Source organism: Gouania willdenowi, chromosome 12 (assembly GCF_900634775.1).
Source record: "Gouania willdenowi chromosome 12, fGouWil2.1, whole genome shotgun sequence".
NCBI classification, from domain to species: Eukaryota; Metazoa; Chordata; class Actinopteri; order Blenniiformes; family Gobiesocidae; genus Gouania; species Gouania willdenowi.
Genome location: NC_041055.1, coordinates 25,322,547 through 25,348,429, shown reverse-complemented (window position 1 = coordinate 25,348,429; position 25,883 = coordinate 25,322,547). Strand labels below are relative to the sequence as shown.

The 25,883-nt window shown below is 37.5% G+C and overlaps 1 protein-coding gene across 2 annotated transcripts in view; it reads left to right on the top strand.

Annotated features, from left to right (window-relative positions):
• Window positions 1-25,883, top strand: part of pappaa (pregnancy-associated plasma protein A, pappalysin 1a) — a 109,644-nt gene that overhangs the window by 39,501 nt on the left and 44,260 nt on the right. For both annotated transcript variants that reach the window (XM_028463090.1, XM_028463089.1), the window contains exons 8-13: window positions 6,677-6,805; window positions 6,882-6,973; window positions 8,894-9,090; window positions 23,416-23,526; window positions 23,702-23,837; window positions 23,930-24,143. In XM_028463090.1, the coding sequence (XP_028318891.1) occupies window positions 6,677-6,805; window positions 6,882-6,973; window positions 8,894-9,090; window positions 23,416-23,526; window positions 23,702-23,837; window positions 23,930-24,143 (879 nt within the window). The remainder of the gene's footprint in view (window positions 1-6,676; window positions 6,806-6,881; window positions 6,974-8,893; window positions 9,091-23,415; window positions 23,527-23,701; window positions 23,838-23,929; window positions 24,144-25,883) is intronic.

Here is a 25,883-nt window from a genome sequence, read left to right as displayed (position 1 = left end):
CTCTTTAACTCTTTACCAAAGGTATAATATACCATCCCCTAAGTGTTTGATGAGTTTCTATTGGAATTTAAAAGTATAATGTTGCCAAGTTTAATAAATATGCTTGGTATCTAAAAAATACATAGGTTTTGATTTGGGTTTGTGAGTTGGGAAAGCAAACATTAGGTTTTCAGGCTCAAAAATGTCTTGTCACGCTCTCACAACAAATATAGCCTTTGGCATGGCGATGAGTAGAGTTCACGGAAATGTTTTGGCATGCCACAAATCTAATGTATAGTGCTTTGTTTGATCGCCTGGGCCCAGCTGCTGAAAAGCTCTTGTTGACCACACAGAAAGTTAGTTCTCCTGGCATGTTTCCACTGGATTTGTTGGGGGAGGGAAGCTGACCTCCTGCTGTCAGGCCAGTGGCCTTCGTCTGAGCTTGGGCAACATGGGCAGAAGGAACGACTGACATCTTGGATCCTTTGGCTCCATCCATGGGTGGTGATTTGTTTGGAATGGCTAACGGCTGAGAGGTCAGGGTGACAAAGTAAATTATGGTAGTAAAGGGTGAAGAGGAGATACAGGGTGGGAGGTTGGATCAGTAGGGGGTAAATCATTGCAAGGCTTTGGGGGGCTTAGAAGGTGGGTGGTGGTGGGTGATGAAGGAGAACATTAGGGGGTCAAAAATATATGAAGACAGAGGTTAGGAAACCTCCCAGGCCCAGAAGACACAATAGACCAGCTCTACCAAGATATGGTGTGTAACCACATTCTCGCCATGTCTGCTTTTATGTTCCACATTTTGGGTTTCACATGATTCTTTTGTTTTTGGGATTGACTTTCTTTTAGCTACATGTGAAAACTTCTGAGAACAAACATTTTCCAATGCATCAAACTGTCCCATTAACTTTCAAACCTCTAAAAACATCTGAAAAATATTCATACCCACAGTTTTACAAAATTGAGCATTGTTGATTGGGGCGTTTTTGAAATTACGGTACAAAAAACGATTTAAGATTTTCAGAAAAAGGCAACTTCAACCGACTTTTTATTCTTGCTGCTGTCCAGGTCATTACCAAACTATCACCACTTCTGATTTTTATTTCATAATAGATCCTGTTTTTACAAGATATTGTTACGGGAAGTTTAGTTAAACATTTAAAAACAAATTTCATCACATGTTGAAGTTATTACCCAGTTTAAGAGCCATTGCCAGGGGCGAGATGACAAACTACTTTTTCCTACAGTATGCTGTAGTGGAACTGCTTTCTACTTATTACTGCGTATAAATGCTGCAATTATGTTGATACTCAGATTATGATTTGGAAGCTAAAATGCATTTTGTTGTTAGCAGACTTATCGTAGTGGAGTTATTTACTTCTGTGTATGCGTAATAAAGTGACTAAAAGTTTATGTACAAAGTCTTGAATCTAGAATACACATTAAATAAATTAAAATTGGCATTAGTAAAGGTGGGAATATAGGCATAATTGTGATCCTAATACACTATCGTAGTTGTATTGTTCAAAAAGTGCGATGGGATTAATAATGTTTGTTAATAGAGTGGCAGTGCTGTTAATAAGATAACGTTTTGTTAGGGTTTGGGTTACGTTCTTTTAACACATCATGTATTTAAGTGTTTATTTTATTCTTTTGGGCAATGTAACGTAGTTTTACAATGTTGAATAAAACAAAAATTGTGGTATAGTAGCAGACGGCACTTGGACAGATGCTTAATTCAGATAATAAGGTTCAGGACCAAATGTTTTCTTTTCATACATTTGTCATGATTTGATGTCATCATTAAACAAAACGATTAGCGTTAATTCAATCAAAGGGCAAACTGTAGGCACACAGACGTTTTCTATAAAGAAGCGTTGCATTAAACGAAAACCCAATTCTCTTTAAAAAAAAAAAAATAGCCCTTAAAATCCCAACCAGACTGTAAAGTAAGGATTTCTGGACAAATCATTCAAACTTGTGTCAGCTGCCAAACAGACAAAATGATTGTTGCTTTGTTTGTTGATCCTAGAGGCTAGAGTCTATACTTTCTTTTTTTTTTTCAGTCCCCCTTCCTCATATTTATCTGTTTTTCTCATCTGGAATCTCTAGCCAAGAACAACATGGAGCTACAGAATGGAAACACATCCATATGCATGCTCACACGTAGGACTGATGCACACATCTCTCAGAGCGGGAACACACACACCGAAGAACACAGACCCACATGAACCCACTATGTACTCTACATGTATAATTACCAGGTACTATGAATGCCATGTGCCTCATGTCAAGATTAGGCAAGAATACAACTTTTCTTCCTGAAGGGGTCATGAGGATGAACAAAGGAGCACCAGTGATCAAATCTTATCATGTGACACCTTGACAGAGAGATTCTTTGTAATACGAGTTGTACATTAGATCAGTTACATATGATATATAATCAGTTGCAGATGAAAGAGGGGTTTTATGAATTCTACATGGGTCCCCGGATATTATATGTTGTACTGGATATCATCCAATGCATGCGTGTCACATTATTTTACACATCAAACAAGTCCTAAAAGAGATTATTTTACCAACTCAGTCCAAAGGCAATCCATTTCCAGTAACCCTATGTCCTCACTTAAAGGACAAAAAGTCACTGACAATCGTACTAATTTGAGTCTTTTGGCTTACAGAAATACTGTCTATAATGTTTTCAAAATGATATGTATTTTTTTTATACTATTTGATGCATTAAATGAGACAAAACACGTATGTTTGAATGGTTGTAGCACATGGCTCTTTAGCTGGGTGATCTCATTTTGGTTGAGTGAAGTTCTACAATTATGGCTCTTTTCCATTGACAGTACCTAATCCGCACTGCATCAGTTAGGTTTTTTTTATATTGACTTAAAGTAAGTACTAGTGCATACATTTAGGTGTTTTTCACACATCTACTTGCCGGCATTCCTTCCGCCACTGTTTGAAGCCGGAAGCCTTGGCAATGCTTGCTTTTAATCGCCCGTCACAATAGAAGGCAGAACATTTACTGGTGGTAGTTTAATACAGGAGTATCTGACAATTACTGACTGGTCTAATTACATAGACTATATGCATAATGTGAGGAAAAAAAAAGTTTCTGAAATACAACCAGAAAAATATCTCCTTTGGCACAATATAATTTTAATATGCATTAATTCTGCCTACAGACGTCCCTGCAGTGACATCAAAAATCAAATCCAATGATTTGTGCATTTATATCAAGATAAAGATAAAGGTCCGCAATACAAATGGTGCACTTCAAGTTTCGACCAGTGGTGGCGATATACTGCATCAAAATGCGGGATGGCAACAGCTGTTTGAAACAGAAGATGTAGAAAAAGAACAAAACGCATCAATTCACTTCCGCGCAAACAATACGATATTGTGTGAAAAGCATGTAACTCTCAAGTAAAAAGAGATAAACTTAACCTGATTATTATTTGCTTGCCGTGTTATGTGAAATTTTGACACAATGTCTCAATTCTTTTTCAGAATCAGATTCAGATATACTTTATTTATCCCAGGGGGAAATTGCTTTTTCTGCATCTCGCGTTAAGTGATGATGGACTCGAATGTTTGACAGTAACCTTACCCCAAGAACTTCCTTTTCCAATTTTACCCAAAATGTTAGCTTACCTTTCATGTCGTAGCAGTCTCCTTCATCTGTTTTACCACTTTGTTTACACGTTTGTGCTTGGAAAGCGTCACGGCAGGTTGCTATAGTAGACGTAACTCACGACACTGATACTCAATGAAAAAGCAGCAGCGGGTTGGGCTGTGTGGTGATGTGTAGTGCACCGTAGGTACTGTCGATAGAAAAGGGCCAAAATATCGACCTTAAAAGCCAGATGTCGACATCTGCTTCGAGCTATTTTACAGATAAATAACATTCAATAAAAAGTCGACAAAGAATTTAGGACTGTATCAGTTTCTCTGAATCTGTGTTTCATAAGATAACTGATAACTCCAAGTGCCTTTTGAAGTAAACTATTATTAAATTAATTAAAAAAGGGAACATTTGCGTGCCTACTGTCAACACAGGGTCTGTTTAATTCTCCCTTCCACCTTTTCTTGCTTTGAAAAAGTCTCCGACAGATTAAACTAATTCAATTAGAGAGGGCGTGTTTGAGTGGAGCCGGGAGTTGCACAAGGATGAGTCTGTGCTGCAAAGCTACACACAGTGAATAATTTGAAGTATCAGTTCTAACGTTGCAATTGGAATGATGTTAATATTATGATCACATGCTACTAGGAAACACACAGAATGTTACTTTTAAATAACATTTTTCTCAATGAGTGGTTGTCTGTTTACATAGTTCTAGGTTTAAAGGCCACAGTGGGCTGCCAGCGTGAAGTCTTTTCTTCTGCGTTCAAACAAAAGGCGTGGCATGTGTGTGTATCAGTGTGTGTGCCTTTGTGACTTGATATGTTAGATTTAGTTTTAGTCATGGTCTTTTGACCAAAATGCAACTTAATTGTAGTCAAACTTCAGTCATCAGGACTTGCATTACAACAAAAGCTTATTTTCCAACAGTCTGCAAGATATATATACAGATATATATTTGTTTTTGTTATACCATGGAAATAATTTCTGCAAATTAATTTCTACTGCAAGCTTCCATTATTAAGAGATTTGATCATCACAAAATAACATTGAATAGTGAAAGTACTTTTGCCCAGGAATAGAAATTCATGGCTGCACTAAGATAACCCCAACACGAGTAACAGACTGAACCAAAAATGTCTGAAAGTAAAAAAAAAAAAAGAACATAAATGAGAAACCGTGAGCATGAATAAGAAATCAAAACTCCAAATGAGAAACCAAAACAAAAAGCAAAAAAAAAAAAAAAAAACAAGCAAACAAATCTACAGCTGCAATTGAGTGCTTACATTAAAATTATTTGTCTGTTTTTAAACATTTATTAAAATGTTTTGGTTTAGATTTCAATGTTTTTCATTCATTCTTTCATTCTTTATGACTCCTCCTTGTGTTGTGGTTTTAAAACCCAACAATTGTTAATGATAAGCCCATGTCCGACGTCATCACTTTCACTTTTTCCTCTTGTTTTTAACACTTCGCTGTTGGTTTTTGGTTTCTCATTAGTAGATTTGATTTCGTTTTTCTTTTTTAGTCTTTTTTTCTTTTCAGTTTTGATTTTCTCATTTATGTTTTTTTTTTCTTTCAGACTTTTTGTTTTCAGAACTTCCTTATCATGGTGACTCAGGAAACCATCTTGGCGACTTACACCAGCAAAGTGAGTAGTCCAATGCTATTTCTCCTCTCCACAGTGTAATCACCACGATGGTTCCTTCAATCACTATGATAAGGAAACAAAACAAAGACGGACCCCCCCACCCCCCCCCCGAGTGTGTAACAAGCGATGTGTTTGGATAGCTTGGATGTGTGTGTGTGAAGCTACCTACTAAAATAGTTGCGTCTGTTTGCTTTACTTGGTGGTATGAGGAGCTGATAGAGCACACATGCTCAAGTCTAAACAGGAGCTCTCCTTTTCTTTCTTTTTAAGGCCTCCAACTCAATGTATGAATTACAATTCCAAATCCAATTTATTTATAAAGCACGTTTAAACACAAACAAGGTTTGACCAAAGTACTGTACAATGAAACATAAAATATATACAAGAAATACCACTTTGAACAATAAAAGACAATATCTGTTAAAAATGAAAACGACTCACACGGTGTAAAAAGCCACAGCAAACAAATAGCCTTGGAGCTGCCACAGAGAAGGCCCGATCCCCTCTGAACCTCCTTTTTGTCCTCGGCACGGTCAAGAGCAGTTGGTCGGCTGAGCGTAGAGTCCGAGACGAAGTGTATGGAAGAAGAAGTTCAGACAGGTAGGATGGACTGAGGCCATTTAGATTTTTGCATGTCAATAAAATAATTTAAAAATGAACCCTTTGGCGAACTGGGAGCCAGTGAAGGGAGGAGAGAACATGTGTTATATTCTCCTGCCTTCTTTTACCAGTCAAAAACTGGGTAGCATTGTTTTGTACCAGCTTGGATAACAGTCTCCAGTTCTTTCTTACTTAAAACAGGTTTAAGCTTAGCGATACGCCGCAGCTGAAAGAAGCTCTTTTAAAACAGAGTTGACCTGCTTATTAAAAGTAAGTCCAGAGTCCACGACGAATCCGAGATTGGTCACAGACTCCTTTAAATATTTGTTCATAGAGTCCAGACTAAACAAGACTTTGGAGTTGCTGGGACAAAACAGAATAGCTTCAGTTTTTGATTCATTAAAACTCAAAAAATTAAAAGACATCCATGCCTTAACCTAATGTAAACAGTTCAAAAGGCACAGGACATAGCAGGAATCATTCTGTATCAGGGGCATGTACATCTGACAATCATCAGTGTAACAATGAAACGAGATACCATATTTGCTCATTATAGACCCCAGAAGTAGTAGGTACAAGGCAAAAAGAAAGGGACCAAGAGTAGACCCTTGTGGAACGCCACAAGACAGATGCGCCGAAACAAGTTCTGTCATGCAAATATCAATGAAACCAGTTAAGAGCTGCCCCATTAATCCCAACCCAATGCTCTAGAAACAAAAATCATTATCTTTCCTTATATTTTAACTTCATGGAGCATTACATTACATTTAAAAAAAACACCTGATTTTAAAACTTGGTATCTCTTCGTGTAGGGATGTCGTACCACATGTTGTGTACACCTACCAAGTCCAAACCATCTCTAGCCGGAGTGAGAGTGAACCCTCTCCAGCTCTGGTGCATGAACTCGGGGCGCATTACTGTGGAGATGGACGCATCCAAAGGTAACAACGTGAAAAAAAAGTGATATCTTTTTCCATTTTTCCATGTATGTTCGCTAATATTAACATGTTGATTCAGCTCCAAAGGGGAGGAATGTGATGATATGAATTCAGTGAATGGAGATGGTTGTTCCAGTCAGTGCAAGAAGGAGCCTTTTTTCAACTGTATCGGTGAGTCTTTTGGGTGATTTCAAAGCTACAATAAGGAATACTTACATGTTTTATGCTTGAATGCTTACAACTGCTTATTATTGTCATTTGGTCAAATGAAAATAATGCAATTAGTATGTATAGGAAAAAGGTAATTGACAAGTTCTAGTGATACTTTTCAACAACAGTGATTGAGATCTAGCTAGACTTTACCTTGTAGTAGAATATCTAAAATACTATTATTGATGTTTGAAGCAAAAATGATAAACTATGAGAAACATCTGTTTGTCTGTATTTGTGCAGCTACTTGTGAGCCTGTTGGTTAGTGAAAGAAGCACAATATAAAAATGATAAAACTTATACATCAAGCTTGGATTGGATTGGTATTTTAACATTTTAAAAACTCCTCTTTTTAGTAAACATACTGTTCAGTTCATATTCTAATCAATTAATCAATTACATTATGAATATAATTTTTAACTAAAAATAAACATTACAAAACCCCATACTTACTATGTTTTTGTTTGTTAATCTTCCACTTATTCTCTCTCAAAAACCCCCTATAAATTTGAACTGACTTGGTGACAGTTCAAATATGCCAATATTCAACATCTGATGAGATTAAATATCTTTTACAACTGCTATGCATGCTTTGTTCTTACAGCTAATAAAAAAAGATATTGCATTTATTATATTATAATAAACATTACAAAACCTCATATTTTTTTAATGTTTTTGTTTGTTAATTTTCTACTTTCTCTCTCTTAAGTACCCCCTGTTGTGCCATTGCATATCCCTTGGGGTACAAGTACCCCCATTTGAGAAACATTGGTCTAGATATATAAAAAAGGAATAAAGAAAACTACTTTAAATATTTAGTTTTTGCTCTTCCATAATTCTGTCATCAATTCCCCCGTTAAACTGATGTCTTCCCCTCTTTTTGCTGATTCACTCTCTTCACTTCTATGAAGTTGTTCTCCTTCTCATTGATCCACAGCTCATATTCTACCCTTTCGTCTCGCACCTCTCGTGAGCTACTGTTAAAATTTCCCATTTCTCACTTTCACTCTTTTCCTTCTTGCTAGTGTCTGTTTTTGCTGAGTGAGTGGCAGAAGCCCTTTTTCTGCATGCCCCCTCAGTAGCCCCTCGTTTTACCATTGCCAGAGCACAGAACTGACTTGTGCTTTTGGCTGTGCTGAGGATGGCTGGAATTTCGAGGAGGAGGCCCCGGCCAACTTGGCACAGAAGGCCGCCTTTCCCCCCTAACTGGAACCCCACCGGCTGACACTGCTTTAGCTGAGACCAATGAGGCCCAGGCAGCTTCCCTGCTCCGCTCCTCACTTCTCCAGTCCACACGCTTTCAGTTCCAAACTTTAACTCCGGGTGGGATGTCTGGAAAAAATACTACTGTGTCTTTACCTCTTTGACTTCGTCCCCCCCCCACCACCATATTCCTCTGTTTGTCTGTTTTTCTCACTTTTAACCTCTGCCTTGCTTTCACTTCTTTTCTTGTATTTCATCTCTTCTCCTGAAATTCCACTGCTACCATCTTCATTTGAATATTTTTTATTTAATTGAAATCTGGGTGTCTAATCATTTTTATGATTTTCTATTGTGTTCTGCCTTTTCCTTGCTTATCTCCGCAATTTTCAAGCTAGAAAGAGACGAGGTTAAACTTAGCATTCCAAAGACAAACTACCACAAAATGATAAATGAATGGAAAGTGAAAAGTTAAGGTTGGAGTCTGTCACAACTCATCTTTATGGCTCTGTGCAAACAAGGATATCCTGAAAAAGTGAGAGTAGATGATAATAGCAGATATCCTAAATCTAAACCTAATTGATATCTTTAATTTTCTCAATAATTTCTCATCTAAAAAGTCTGTTAGATGTAATTTTTCAAAGGTTTAAGGTTATTTTTTTGTTCTCTTTTTTACTGCAGAGGAGCCAAGCATGTGCTATTACTATGACGGAGACGGGGTGTGTGAGGACTTTGAGCGGGAGACTGGCGTCAGAGACTGCGGCCTTTACACTCCCAGTGGTTTCCTTGACCAGTGGGCTTCCAGTGTGGAAGTTTCCCATGAAGAAAAGCCTTACTGTTCTGGTGAAGTGGCTGCTGGGTACCCCGCTGTCACTAAGGTGAGGAGCATGTCTTGTTGATGCTATTGATGTTGTTTAAAAGTCAATCAGTGGTTTTGCAGTTAAGAAAACCAAATAAATGGCTTAGAACAATGGCAACTGGATTTTTAAATGCATGTAAACAGGTTAGCTCGCCTCGATTTTGGCTTTCTGAGCTCGATTACCACACCCAGATAATGAGATTGACGGATGAACTATTGGTGCATTGGATACGAAGTTCTGTGCATTTACCACTTTTTCCCCCACGAACATCCACCGTAAGAAGAAGTAGATTGCGTAACTCCCAGGACGAAGAAATCAATTTTATGCTGATAGAGTTATAGAAGCTGTCAATCCTGAAATACAAAGATGGGAGAAAAAGGCGGACCTGTTTGGGTCAACTGGAATTAATTTAATACGCACATCTGATTTTTGTAAAAGATACACTACTGTCATGAATTTGTTAGGGGTTCAGTTTTCTCTCCTGCATGTAAACTCACCCAGACTAAGTGGGATTAGCTCGATTGCTGCGTACATTATATCTTTAAACTCATGCCACGTTTCAAATATTGAACCGTTATCCAGTAATTATACAATAACATTTCTGGATGGACGCTAAAGATGTGACATTGTCTCATTCTGACTTCAGCCTAAAGAGTCACTAAACCTCAAGGTTTTGGCTGACGTTTGTCTAGTTGACAGGTGCTAGTTTTTATAAAAGGGGCGAGGCCAACAGTACTGAATCGTGACGAAAGTTGCCTCCAAAACATCTTCGACCTTCATTTCAGCCAGTAGCAAAATTTGATTGTCATGATTGTGTTTCAACCCATAGACAAAATGTTAAATTTAAAAAACTTTGACTGAAATGCCAAAAAGTGGTTTTGGGGTTTGGTTGCTCTTTAATAGTCATCATCCTTGTTTGCTATAAATTGTGCTAAGATAGTTGTAGTACTTTTCTGTGGTCTGTAATGCAAAGACATCAGAGGAATCCATTGACTATTGGCAAGCAATATGGATGTATTGATTTGTTGGTGTTGAAATTCAGAAAAGAGCTGACTGCCTGAAACATTACGGTGAGATGCAAAAACCCACTGTGACTTGCAGTTCAGCCTAACTTCTTCATCCCTAGCTTTGCGATGGACCCGTCCAGGGGTGTCACTTAAGTTTTTCCCAGCGTCAGCTAGAGAATGCTTTGAAAAAGAAAGGAAAATAAGACGAGATAGAGTTGAATACCAACGTGTCTAGAGATAGTTGTCTGTAACCGTTTGTAATCCAGCTCAATGGGAACAAGCACAAAGATGTTGGGAAAACACTGTTATCTTTGTGTCATTTTGTCTTTAATTTATTTCCTACGTTCCTGCATCAACTCTACAAGAAGGATTGAGCCTTTGTCTTTATCAGGGTTTTAATGTTGAGAAGTTGCTCACCGCATATGATTTTTTTTTTTTTTTTTTGAAGTGAAAAGAACACATTATTTTCAATGTGTGTTATTTATACCGCAGTTAATTTTTTATTTTGATATAGATTTGGATATGGATCTGTGTCCATGCTTACATGCATGCACGCACTTAGCTTTGGAAACATGGAAGTGCATTAGCCTCAATCCTATTTAATCTCCTCTCCCTAATATGGATAGTGAAAGCCAAGGATTGTTGTTGTATGTTGTATGCCCTTTATTTGTCATCTCAATGCTGTCACTTTTAAAACTGGATAGGAGGATATTTTCCCTTAAACCATTTGTTGAAACAAATAGAAATGCATCAGTTGTTCTAATTTTGCTGTAACTAACCATTGTATTTACTATATTCCCATGAAGTATGGCATATAATTGCTGTATGCTGACCGTGCCCTACTTTTTTAGGGAATAGTAAACTGGATTGGTGTTTTGTTGGTGAATCTGGCTGTTTTGGCTGTTTTTATTGTTGAGGTGTGTGAAAACATTATTTTTAGTAAATTCCAGCCATATGCCTCAAACGACCTCAATACACGAAGCCACGCACACACAACTCAGCTGCAGTGAGTGTGGCACGTGCACCGCAATACACACACACACATGCACGCATGGACACACACACACACCTGCGTGCAGTCAGAGCGGATGGGAGGCACGAGCAGCATCACACACACACACTCACACACACACACACACACACACACACACTAGAGCCATGCACCCACCACACATACACATAAATCCCCAAATGCACTCTGGAGTGGACGATATTAAATCTGAACATCTATTTACATTACTTCTCTTCACTCGCACTTATTTTTCACCTCAGCAACTCTATGTTCCATTATTACATTAAAGGCAATGTTTTAACCCCAAATTAACCGAATCACTCTTTTTCTTTGCTGTTTTCAACATGAGCTCATACTAAATAAATCATAAATAAAAAATAGACATCTGATTGACCAGTTTTACAGAGCCACCAAATTTTTCTTATTTTTCGGTTCCAATTTATCGTACTATCTTACTTAGAGTGTAACGTGGACAGTCAATCAAAAGACGGACACAAATAATAATTTGAAAAAAGAATTTTCTGAAGAACTTTTAGTGATGTCAACAGCCTGGTGTGATGATAGTTAATCGTTCTTCAAGTTCTTCAAGTCTCTGTCTGCTTTTCTATCCAGAATTTGTAATTTGGTCATATGTATATTGTATATTGTATTTGCAGATATCTGGGGTGACTTTAAATATGTGATACCTTTCTGGTAATACATTTCAGCTGTCCAAAATGTACATAAAAAAAAAGTTAGTACAGCCGTGTACTAACGTTGCTCACATAAGCAGCGTCAGCTAAAAACACAGTGTATTGCTGACATACAGTACTTATAGAGTTCAAAATTCAGTATTCAAATGTTTTATATAGCCTACTGAAGGAAGGCAAGAATAAAATCATTACTTCAAATTTGAATATATCCTAAATTGTTGTTATAATAGGCATCAACAGCAAAATGGGAGAAAATGTTGACTTTGTTTCAAATAATAGCATTAGGTTGATTAAGGTTAGATTTATCATGTTTAGAACTTAGTATTCAATCTGGATGAAAATGAACCATAAAACTGAACAATAATAGTGTTTTAACAACGTTTTATCTTCTGAATGAATCTGCGGAGTAGATAACATAACTTTCTTCTGATTGAGTAAACAATTCATGTATCTGTTTTGATGTCTCACCACAGTGTTGATTCTGTAAGTGTGTGTGTGTGTGTGTGTGTGTGTGTGTTTGCCTGATTGAAAGAAAGACGTGCGCCAGTGATAGGGATCTTCACTGATGTAAAAAAAAAAAAAAAATAGCAGCAGTACAAGAAAGCACTTTTGCAGAATGGGGAATCGTGTATCTCTACAAAATTGAAAGTTTCTATGAAAGTTTCTACCTCAGACCGATATAAAACAAAGTAGATTTAAAATACATGCATGTCCACAAAACAATTTCTGATATGTATTTCTTTTTTTTTTTTTTTTACAAGAGAGCTTGTATTGTTTTCCTTATCTTCTCAATCTTAATGGTGAGCCGAGTTGAAGGATGGGTGAATGCTTCCACATTTAAACCTCGGCCAAGAGAAGGTTCAGCAACATAAGACTAAATGAAGCATACAACCATAAATACATAGCGGCCATTTGTACACATTTGCTCAGTCGTCTGCTGTCTGCCTCACACGCTGTGTGTCAGAAAGTGGAAATATAAGCACTTTCTTTCTTTCTTTCTTTCTTTATAAAAAAGCTCATTCCATATGGATATTTAAAAATTAAACACATAAAAACAAACATCATTTAAAACAAGAGCATTCAGAGAGTGCAAACCTCTGCTAAGCGACAAATCTCTTGGCAGTTATCTGGATCAGTGATCCTGATCACTTTAAAGGCTTGGATCACATTTCTATCCCAAATAATAACAATATAGTCGGTCCAAATGTATGGACCACCTCTATTTTTTCAGAAAATCTTGATGAAATGCGCAAACAGGACCTGATCTAGATGAAACTCTGTGAGTTAATTGGAATCAATTCTCCATAACTGAGTCAAATTTCATATACAGTAGATTGGTCTTTTACAAACTGAGATTTCAAGGTCTATATTTCATCAAAGTCTTGTCAATAAATAAATAAGTGCTGGTGAAACCTCTTTGGTTGGAGGTAATTATGGAAAATGAAGTAACTAGAAAAGGAGATGTTTACATTATTTTTTCACCTTGATTTACTTTTGACAAGTCATTGACAGTTATCTGGATCAGTAATCCTGATCATGGTACTATGGTTATTCACATTTTAAAGGCTTGGAAGAAGTGCATTTCCCCATTAATAATGATACAGTAGGTCCAAATGTATGGGCACCCCAATTTTTTTCCCAGAAATACACGATGAAATGTGCAAACAGGATCCGATCCAGATGAAACTTGGTAAGGTAATTAAGGAACCCATTCAACATAACTGAGTCAAATTTCATATACTGTAGATTAGTCAATTACAAACTGACATTTGAAGGTCAAAATCTTGTCAAAATCCATTAAGTACTTTTGACGTAATCTGGCTAACAGACAAACAAATAAATAAATGCTGGTTACACCTCCTTAGCGGGAGATAAATTTGAACAATCACGTCGAGTAACTACTAAAGAAAATGTTTACATGATTTTTCTCTCCTTGATTTACTTTTAGTCATTTGAAAGAATCTGTTGTTGTGCATTACACAAACACACATACACACACATGCCCACAATGCTGCTGCTTGTTTTGTGGAGCAGAACATGATGTTCCCTTCCCATATCATGATGGAATATGTTGGGCCAGTTTAACCTGCTCTACAGCAATCATAGTGGAGACCTGGACCAAGCAGATCACCTGTGTGTACTTCCTTGTGTGCATCCCCGTGTGTAACCTAGTGCGTGTTCACCGTTCAGCCCACATACACGCGTGTCGCTGCCTATTTGTGTCGGCAGTGGTGTGTGTGCTTAAAACTTTAAATCAGTAGGCCAGGTGATTTCTCCTGAGACGACTGCTGCCCAGGCAATCTATGACGCAACTCACAGGCACCCCTGGAGAACGCTAACCTTAATTATACATAAGCAACAGAAGGGATAGCATTTTAGTCCTTTCATGCTGCAAGAAATTGCCTTTAAGTTCATCCATTCTAAGATGTAAAACAAACATGTGTGCACGAGGTGTGGGTTAAATGACCTCATACCATGTTTATCCGAACGTAAGAAATTGTTCAGTGGAAAAGGAGAGAAGATGGACTTCTGAGGAAATGTGGTTAGGGAAACAATGAATCTTTAACTGTCTCAAATAAGGCAACACATTTAGTGTGGAAGTTTGGGATTCAACTAATCCTATTCACAGACCTGCATCAATATGAATTTTCTCTACATTATCATGCAGTCATAAAGGAAAATTGTTCCATATTAAGGATCCCAAACAGACAAAGGGGAAGGCTTTTTTTTAATGAATGCAGTAGCAGACCTCTCTCTTCCAGCAGTTTAGTTGAATCTGCGTCTCTGGTATCATCACATTACATGCTTTACAAACAGTGAAGTATGTAGGTTAACCAGCAAAAACAAAACCTCTAGCATTGGACCTTGTTTTATTAGTTCTGTTGCATTGATGTATTTAAATAACACTGATAATCCTTTAATAACAATGCCAAGCCTTTAGTCAATATTTCTTTGGCCCCATTCAAGCATCAGGTGCTCCTTGACTAAAAAGCCGTACGTTTCTACACTGATTCCAGTGTTTTAGCTTGCTTACATTTAATACCCACCAACCTCTTTAAATGTGGTCTGCGTTTTCAACCACCCAGTCACTTACTTGTGTCTCTCCTGATGAAACCATGGTGGACATAATTGCACCCACTCACTGACTTTTATAACAAGATATTTAGTAGGTTTTGGAAGTCGTTCGACGTTAGGCTTGAATCGATGACACAATGAGCTTAAGTAGGTTTGGGTTGGTCTCGGTAACAGGACATTACCTCACACACGAGGTGTTCACCAGCATTCCAGTAAACCATGGGATGGTGCTTGGAAACTTACATGAGTGTCTTTTTCTTTTTCTTACCACAAATGCCTCACAGATGCTTACTTCTGCTACCAGACGCAGGCTTCAAATTTGTATATGAGCCTTTAACAGATGGAGAAGGAGAATTAGATCCTGTGATTACTTTAAAACCTTGAAACCTGTCGACTGAAGCACATTTATTTATTCATACCTCATTTTTATCTTGAAAGTCTGCTGCTCCATGTCCCTGATTACATTAAGCGCAAAGTAGAACATGACGCCAGTGTATCTATTGTTTTTACCATATATTCCTTGCATTTTGTGAGTCCTTAAACTTGTTTTTTTTCAAGTAATTCATCTAGATTATTATTGCACTCAGGATATTGGTGGACATTCATTTATATGGGTAATGTAAAAGATAGACATCTGAACCGAGCATACGTGTTGTAGGGATTGTGGGAAAGGATCGGAGAAAACTCCCCTGAGCACGAGAACATGCTAGATGAGAATCAAGCCCAGCCCTAAAACCTTAAAAAGGCTGCTCTAAAATATTTGATATTAACGTTTAACAACATTTCAAATCCACTCAAACAGTCCCTTTTTCCCATGGGTACATGTCACCACTATGAGTTGTTGTCTTGGGGGTCTTCTGGTGCCTATTTCTAGCTTTCTTTGGGCGTTAGCTAGGCAGGGGTACACCCTAGACAGGGCGCCAGTCTGTGTGCAACATGTTTTCTCTATTTAAGGATCTTTTGCGAAATATAGGCCAGTAACATTTAGGAATTATTAGAGGGAATGCCGTGTGTGGTAAATGAAAATAATTTCAGTTAAATTCCTTCGTATTCCGTTTATCCGGTTTTGGGTCTTGGTAGCAGAAACTACAGGAGGGAAACCCAGATGGCCTTTTCCCAGCCTTCTCTGGAGAAATGCAAAAGGTATTCCCAGGCCAGCTGAGATATAATCTCTCAAGTGTTTCCAAGGTCGGCCCCAGGTTCTCCCAGCTGGATTTGACCAGCACACACCCAGAAAGAAGAATTCAGGTAGCATATTTACTAGATTCCCAAACCACTGGAAATCACTTATTTTGATACAGAGGAGCATTGCTGGGAATCCTGTCTCTAAGGCTGAACCGAGCCACCCTGCAGAAAAAACTAATTTAGCCTCCTGTGCTCCATTCTTGTTCTTTCGGCCATTACTCATCGCTCTTGACCGTAGGTGAGGATTGGATCATGGATCATATTACCCGCATTCATGATCAGATCCCAAGGTATTTGAACCTCTCCACTAACCGGGAGTTGGCAATTCACCCTTTTCCAGATGATAACTTTGGCCTCAGACTTGGAGGTGTTAACTTGGAGCAGCTTCACTCTCAGCTGCAAACTGTCTCTGAGGGAGATGAAGTTTGTTTTTTTCGCCTGGGCCAGGAGAACAAAATCATCTACAAAATGTATGTATTCTTGCATGTTATTGCCCAACATACTTTCAAATATGAACCTATATCAAACATGCACTGTAGGCAACAGTGACGTGCCGTGACCACTAGGATTGGGTAGGCACGTTGAAAATTGATTCCACCAATAACAATTTCATATGTTTCTGCTGGAAAGTGTTAATTCAATTCAAATCAATTTTATATGTATAAAGCAATTTCCAACAAAATCATATCAATGCGCGCTCATCAAAATATAAAATTCATAAGATAGAAAAAAAACCCAACAAGATCCACATGAACAAGCATTTAGCCATCTAACTAAATCAACGTTGTAAAACACCATTAAAAAACATAAACAATTATTTAATATAGCCTCCATACTCTCCAAACAAGATATATCTCATGACACGGCAGCGCGTCCGCTGTTTGTGTTGGAAACACAGAAACACGGAGAAAAAGACAACAACAACAACAACTCAGAACAGCCTCAGTGAGGAGCATCCACAAAGCCAATCCTTCCTTTTGTTCCATTCACTGTGAAAAGTATGAAACATTTTCTGACCTTACCTTTGCTGAAGCTCTGGTAACTCAGGCGTTGGTCTCCCATCTTTTAAAAGCTGTCGTTTTTCCTCAAAAAAATGTTTCTCTATCATCTATGGCGCTGTCATCCTGCCTGTAGTGTTATCCCGCCCACTAGCTAGAGAATGTAGCAGCAGCGGTCATGTGATATCAATTCATTAATGCACTGTGAACTTACGTATAGCATTTAGCATAGCGCATTTACGTAAATGGTTGTCATCTTGGGGACCTGACTGCGCATGCGTAAACACGTAAAAACACACAATGGGAATAGAGGCAGAGGGGCAACGTGCCTTTGGGAGGGGGCGTGGCCTCCCTCTGCCTTACAGTGGAGTGAGACTGTGCAGCTCTTCCAGGAAATAGCGCTGTTTAGTAAATTGGGCTATGAAACGCACAAAATGCAGACACTTTCAAACTTATAGGTACTGTAGGCTATTGGAAATGGAAAAATAAATAATTTATAATTATATTATAATTAAAACAAATAATCAAAATATTAATTCACCCATGGGTAGGCACTGCCCACCTTGCCTACCCTGACGGCACGTCACTGGTAGGCAATGTGGGAGCTAGATGGGGGAAATCTCGGTGAATGTTTAAATATTTAAATATTTTCACAGCACCAATTACAATAAGCCATCTCAAGGCACTCACTACAAAATTTAAAGTTATGTTTTAATGGAAAAACTATTTTGCAAAGCTAATTTCCACATGAGCTAATATCAGGAACGATAGAGAGGAAAAACTTGCTTTTAACACAAAGAAACTTCCAAAAGAACCAGAGAGAGGTGGCAGCCATTTGCCTCCAGACTGGTTAGGGTTAGTGTACGACAGGAAGTGGAGAACAGAACGGGATAGAGAGAAGAACACCAGAATGTCATGTTAAAGGTCAATGAGTGCCGAAATGGCAAAATCTGACAAAAAATCTGGCCGCAACTAGTGAAAAACCTTATTGACAACTCGTCGATTACTCAAATCCTAGTTGTGTTTTTGCGCATGTTTGTACAGTACATGGGTATAGGGCTTAGGTTTACATTCTTAGTGAAAGATTTTACGGCAAAGGGATATTTGAAAAGTAATAGACAGTTGCAATTTCTCCTTTTCGACCAGCTTTATCTATTTTACTTTACTCTTGGCTTAAGACTCTTGCATCTCTTTATATCTGAAGTGATGATTTACAAACACAGATTTCTGTGTTTAGACCTTGGGTTTGCTCTATCTGCCAGTCAGACTAACCAGCTGGTAAATATTAAGACCATGTGTGTAACATGTAGACTCTCTGCCTCTCTTTATCTTTTTATTTGCTGTCATAAGACTGTACAATGGGTCCTGCTAATGTGCACTTTTATTACAATCTTTTTAGGAACTTTTTAACTTTTTATTTATTTATGTATTTATGAGTGTCTGTGGAATGTATGGCATCTGGGGATGAATAAAATCTATCTATCTATCTATCTATCTATCTATCTATCGATCTATCTATCTATCTATCTATCTATCTATCTATCTATCTATTTATCTATCATCATTTTACACCATGGTGACATTTAATACATTGTGGTTGACATTTTTAAACAGTTCTCTTTTTTTAAGTAAACAAATGCAATGGTACTGTCTTAGAAACAAATGGTTACATAAAACACAAACTTTAGCAATATCATATTCACCTCTTACATGCCTTCAAGTGTCAGAAATCTTGATGGAAACTGTTTTTTTGTCTACAGTTCCTGCTGTGATAGCATACTTGTAATCAAGCAATCTATTTGAAGGTCTGCTAGCAGGTGGTGCGTTTTTAGGCGTAACAGATTGAAGGAAGGGAAAATAAAGCCTGGTTTGAATTCAATTCATTTGTGCCGCTGCCTTACTTAATTTCCGTATTTTCAAATTTCAATGAGAGTTGATTTAATGTGTCCATTTGATCTTTTTTTTTTTTTTTAGGTTTCACACTGGCTGTTGTTTATGACCCCTACTCAGCTTCATGGATGGTAGTGTTCTCAATGATGCAGTGCTATTGGAATCCTTTGTAAACGCATACAATTGACACTGTATCAATTATCCTGATTAAGTTGGTGTTCAATCACCCATGCATATACAAGACCTTGCAGTTATTTTGTGTTGTCTTCCTCGTCACTATAAATCTCAACACATGCAGAGAACACATTAAGCGAACAAAAGACACGGTAAATAATGTATGTCAAGTGCAATTTGCATCTTTGCAAATGCTACTAAAGAGTCGAGGGATTTAGCCTTTTTTTATGGCCAATACAAAAAATCTGATCTGCTTTATACACAGTGTTACTGAATGCAGAGATGAGCTACAATTTTCTTTTTTTTACTACTCAATGAGACAAGTCATGAAAAGGAAATAATAAAATGGTTTGTCAAAAGGCAAACATATCTTTGTTTACAACCACTGTTTTCTACATAATGGAATAAGTGAATTTGCAATGTTTTGTGCAGATGTTGGAGACTGAAACCTACATTGTTGAAGTAGATTTTGATACATGTTATTTTAAAAACCCTCAAGATGAGTGTAAATTGAGTTACAATTGTACTCCATTAGAGTTTGAGTCAGTACACACACACACACACACACACACACACACACACACACACACATATATATATATATTTTTTTAATAATCAAAAACCTATGTATTCATTGCAGCTCTAGAAACATACATTAGATTCTTCATACAACAGTAAAAAAAAAATCCTGGCCAGATTCCCTTATCAAACAAATCAAATATGAAAATTTAAAGGAAATTAACTTAAAACACATAGATCAACTTAAAGAACTTTTAAGGGCTCACTTGTTTCAAGTTTATTTTAAATGATTCATTTCAAATAAGTGAGAATTTACCAAGAGGCAGAGAATTTTTTTGTATTTGTTGTCAGTCGGCAGCATTATTTAATCAACATATTTAGAGATGAAAAATACTGCCTTCCCATTGGTCAATGTTTTCCTGTAAATTTTATTCCACACAAAATAATCTCACAAACCATGAGTTTTGCACGTCTGCTATAAATGGTCACATCTTTAATTATTATACTATGTCTTGCCAAATAACTGTAAGGTATTAGAACAGTTTAGAGTACAGCTTTTTTATGATTTGCTAATTTTATTATTTTTTTAGCTGTATCTCTCTCTCTATAAAAAGCTTTACAATAGAGAGAATAATCACATATTTTCTATTCCCAAAAGAGATATAATTATCCTCTATCTTCTGTGGTTTGCATTTAATTATTTTGAATCTTTAGTTTCAGTCCAAAACAGACACAATCTCATATGTAATGCCTCTTCCAAGGAGGTTTTGTTTTTGCTGGCGTTTTATGTATTTATATTTGTAACTAAAAATTAACTTAAGGACGGATTATTATGACATTTTCAGAGAATATCCATACTGGGATAAGGAACAAGTGAATAGATTTTGGGGATGATTTGGATCAATATCCCGAATCTGGGTCGGTTTCAATAATCAAAAAATCCTCATTTTTAATCATTGATGAAATTCCAAAAATTCATATCTCAATTTGTAAACTACCAATGTGTATGAAATTTGACTCAGAGATGTAGGTTGGTTTCTCTATCACCCCACCAAGTTGAATCCGGATCTGGAAGAAAACCACCATAATGGATAAAGGGATTTTGCTCAATATCTCATTACATTTAGGTGACAATGCAATATTGGGGAGTGTGCTATGGTGTGGTGGTCTGCGTGGTGGTCTGCTTTCTAGTTTTCCTTGTTTTGCAGGTCTTTAAAGACACTAGCATATGATCAGTATTGGTGACAGTAATGAATTAACAGGTGAACAACTAAAAAAACATACAATATTGGAGCTGTAACAAACTGTTAAGACTGGAAACCTGCCCAGTGTCAATTAGAGGAAGCACTTGTCCTTTATGACCCCGAAGAGTCGAAAGGTTTACTGATGGATAGATGAACAAATAAAATTTAATAGTGTGATGCTAAAGTTACCATGCTTGGCTGCATACTGGTGAGGTGTAAAAGTGTGTTACGAGAGCATACACACGCACACGCACACGCACACACGCACACGCACACACACACACACACACACACACACACACACACACACACACACACACACACACACACACACACAAACATTTGTTTCACTGACTCATTTGAATAAAGCCATTGCATTGGCAGGTGATTGGAGGTAATTGGCCATGGCAAACTCTTTGACTTGTCACCTACTGGTGTGATGAAGACGAGGGGTGTTTGCCAGAGGGCAAGTGGGATTAAGGGGAAGAGGGTGAGAAGGGAAGTGTAGCTACATCTGTATTTACATAAAGGATTCATCAAGCTACACATAGAAGAGATTTTGTCACTGGTTGTGTCAGTGAGGGAGACACGGAGGAGAAATGTCCTGCTGATGTATTTTTACAGTGCTTTCACAGCGGCATATTACCAGACTCAGATGGAAAACAGCTGATGGTTTCATCACCTTGATTTTGCTTGAGTTTGTGTTCACAACGCACCTGAATCACTGTAGACTGGAAACAAAACAATTGCTCTAGAATTTGCCTGCCTGATTCACTTTAGACTTTGTTGGTGTGTTCACACCAACTAAACAAGGCAAACTCTCCAATTAAACGAGCCCTGCAGGGTTTTAACCCTTCTTTGGTTTGAATGCAACCTAAGGGTTCTCCACACCGGTTCAGTCCGATTAGGCGGACAACAGGTGATCATTTTATCACCTTGGTTTGGCTCAGTTTGCGATCAGAGCACAATTTCTGATCAGCTCCAAACAGGCTCTGGTGCAGTTGCATGAGCGAACCACTTGAGGGGGCCGCAATTGGAGTAGATACTTCTCTAGGCAGAAAAACAGAAACCCGAAGAAGAGGTTCTCAACAATTAGTCAAAGCCAGCGCTTAATTGTGCGCAGAAACTTGTGCGTTTGTTCATTCACATTAAACAATGGAGCAGCAACAAGTTGCTGTGCTTTTGGTAGTTTAATTGAAAGCCCTATTTTGCACTGTCGCCGACGTCATTGCTGATACTTCCAGTGTTTCATCCGCTCCGAGAGCGGTTGTGTTCACGGCGCTCCTAGTCACAAATACAATTGCTCTAGAATTCACCTGTTTGATCTGCTGTAGACTTGTTTGTGTGTTCACACTGCCCAAACGAGGCAGACTATCAAAGCAAATGAACCCTAGAGCCTTTTGAACCATGCTACAATTTTTTGGTTTGAAGGCATTCTTAGAATTATGTGTAAACCTAAAGTTACAGATCACTTGACTTGTATGACTTGATGTCATACAGTCAGGTCAAGGTACTCTGAAGACTGTGTTTGTAATCTCCAATGAAAACACTTTGTGTGGGAGTAACATTTATATTGAAATTTTATACACATCTGTGCGATATTGATATCTTGATTGATAACCGGCATACCACTGTACACTGATCTGGCCGTAAGGTCACACATACTTATTTCATGTTTGTTTTTTTTGTCACCTACGCTCCTGTTTTCTGCCTCTTCAGCTAAGGGCAGAAAGGTCATGTCAACAGATCCAGGGGACAGATATATGAAGAGATAGCTGCTCTGGCCAGTTTTCCATGGTGGCAGGATCCTACTGTAGCCTCTCCAGCAAAACTCTCATGTTACTGGTGTCTTATTTCACGAGCTCAGGGCAGCAGGCGAAACTCACCGTCCTTGGACGGTGTCCTCTCTCGCCTTTATCTGTTTATCTATTGCTCAAAAGTTTTTTTTTGTTTCTTAAATATGAGGTTTATTTAATACCAGCCTTTTTCTAATGGTTTATTTATAACGAATAGTACCTATTACAATCTCCAAACAATATAATACGAACAAATGATAACAATCCAACTTTAATAGTTCGGGTTTCAAAAGAGAAATCTCTAAGACGGAATTTAAAGGAATGATACTTTATCGTCTTATGCTTACAGCATGTGTTTAAAGCAAAAGTCTTTCTCTACATTTAACTCATCTTTGGAAAGCCGTTTGTTGCCAAGGGAGACTATTTGATTTGCTCTAGTTTAGCTGGTCCTTGGTAATGAAATGACTCTGTCATCATGGGATTTATGTTAATGCAGTGCCATTTATTCAACTGCGTTCATTGTCTTTTATAGCTACAGTATGTCCTCCTATCTCAGAAAGAGGTTCTACTCACCTCTACATCACTAATATTGCTCGATATTTTTTCATTTTTGTGTAATGATCTAAAATTTGTATTTTTCTCTGATTGTTATTATTTAATATTCTTTTAAGATTGCACATTTTGATATTAGCAAAATAAAACTTTTAGAAATGTTGTAAAATTGTCTTTTCTGTCTCTTTTGTTCACGTAGACATGTCAGTCCAAGGTGTTTGATCTGTCTGATGGAGTGTCCCAATATGCGTGGTTTCCCTGTCGTGAGGCACACCAATCATCATGGGGATATTCTACATATTGGCTTAAGGTAAGATCAATATTCATTGACTATTGTTTGAGGGATGACTGAAACTAATATTGTAATTCACCTACATTAACGTTCATTAAACATATTATGATATCCAAGCCTTTATACTATATTTGGATACAAATGTGTTTGTTTTTCTTTTAAAACTGACAATTATTCCGTGTTTTTTATTCAGGCATACTTTTCTCACCCAATGGTGGCAGCAGCAGTAATAATCCACCTGGCTGCTGATGGGACTGCCTACATTGACCAGACACAGTGTAATATAACTGTTCAGTTGGTGGACACCAAAGAGGGAATCCATAGCCTAGGTTAGCACTCATTTACATTCGATATTAGATATTTTGTAATATATTAATCCTGCCTATGTTGCTGCATTCTTCTAATATTGTTTCTTTTACAGGCGAGTGGCGTCTGAGCTGCCGTACCAACCCTTTGGTGATTCCAGTGAGCCATGACTTGTCCGTGGCCTTTTACCACACCAAAGCCATCCTGGTCATGTTTGCCTCCCGCCTTGTGGCCATCTCAGGGGTTGGACTTCGCTCGTTCCAGTCTTTTGACCCCATCACTATAAGTGGTTGTCAAAGCAATGAGATCTACAACCCAACAGGACAGAGGTGAGACTCAGAGATTGCAAAAAAAAAAAAAAATCTTAACTATGTTGTATGTGAAACCTTGAATTGTGGCATTTGCATGTGAAAGCTCTCACATGGACACAACATTCACTACCAAGGGAAAAAAAAATAGTTAAATCACAATGTTTTGTGGAAAACTTTGTTTACAGTCTTTATGACAGGATTGAACAATTTTAGTAAGCATTTTAAATGAAGACATGAATCAACTTTAGCTGCATGGACTATAGTACGCTCAACTGGAACACCTTACATTTAAAGGGGATGAAACAAGAAACGCTAACGAGTAAGGGTGGGATAATATATCATGGGACAAAATATCACAATAATAAAACGTCAGTGGTGAAGGTGGTATTGTGATATTGCTTGGGAAGGGGTGACCGGGAGAGTTTTGAATAACTTGTTATGCCAAGTTCATACATTGATAGCAATATATTTTGAAGAATGTCACGATGATGGCATGAATTTAGACTGGCATGAATTGTTTGTCTCTGTTTTTGCATTCTATTTGCAGTGACATTTTTTGCAATAGGAAAAAAATTGTCTTATTCATGTTGTTGTTTATATTCTATTCTATGTTCACATTAGTTCAAAAGGCAATAGGAAAGTATGCCCACATTTAAAATCAAATAAAAGCCTGATCATTTTTTAAAACAGCATTGTTTTTAATGTCTATTTTTTCCATTCCAAAATTATCATGAGCCCAGTATAATATATTGTCTCGTCCTGTGCACTTTGTGTAACGTGGCACCCCTACTAATTTTTTCAATGTAGGCAATTTAAGCCAAAATGTATGCATTAGGTATTATGGAATTTTTGCCAACAATAGATAAAAAAAAAAAGTTAAATCTACTGTTGCACAGTGATACTTTAATAACAGTAAATCTCTAGGTGCAATGACCTTAAAATTTACAACTGAACTGAACCTGCTTTCCATCCAAGGAAATTTCCCACAATGGAGCTTTTTTTCCTACTGCAGACATCAGTGGCTCCATCTATTTCAAACACTTATATTACCTTAGTTATAACTCAATTGCTTTTTCTTTAATACACGCTCACCATAGCATATAAAGCATATAAATCATATCACATATAGAATAAAGATCTGTCACAATAATAAATATATTGACTGCCATGCGTGTGGAGGACAAATACTTTGACTTAGGCCACCATGATGGACTGGAGCCATAAAACTGGCCTTCAAACATTCCCAGACAGCATAACATAATTGAAATTACTTCACTCCGCTTGTCTTTGTTTTCAATTTTACTGGCCATTTGAAAGTTAATGGAGCCAAGCTTTATAGATAGTGATATCTCCATAAAAGTAGCAGCTCTTTTCACACAATTGCTGTAAAAAAATCACTTCCTCCTGCTACCACTTAGTGACAACGTGATCCGTGATGTCATCCCAAGCCAATAAATTGACATTGTTTATGGTTTGTGCATGGTTGGACGTACACAAAGTATGCATAACCTAAAACTTTAGAATCTTAACATATATATATATATATATATATATATATATATATATATATATATATATATATATATAAGAAATGGTAATAATCAATAATGCATCTATCTCTCTATCTAACCAAAGCAATTTTTAAAGCCTGTGCAAACTCACCAAAGTGATTCTACAACTGACAATCCTCTTGTAACTCCTCACCACATGATGTCATTTACTCCCCTCAAACACACACACACCCACACACACACACAC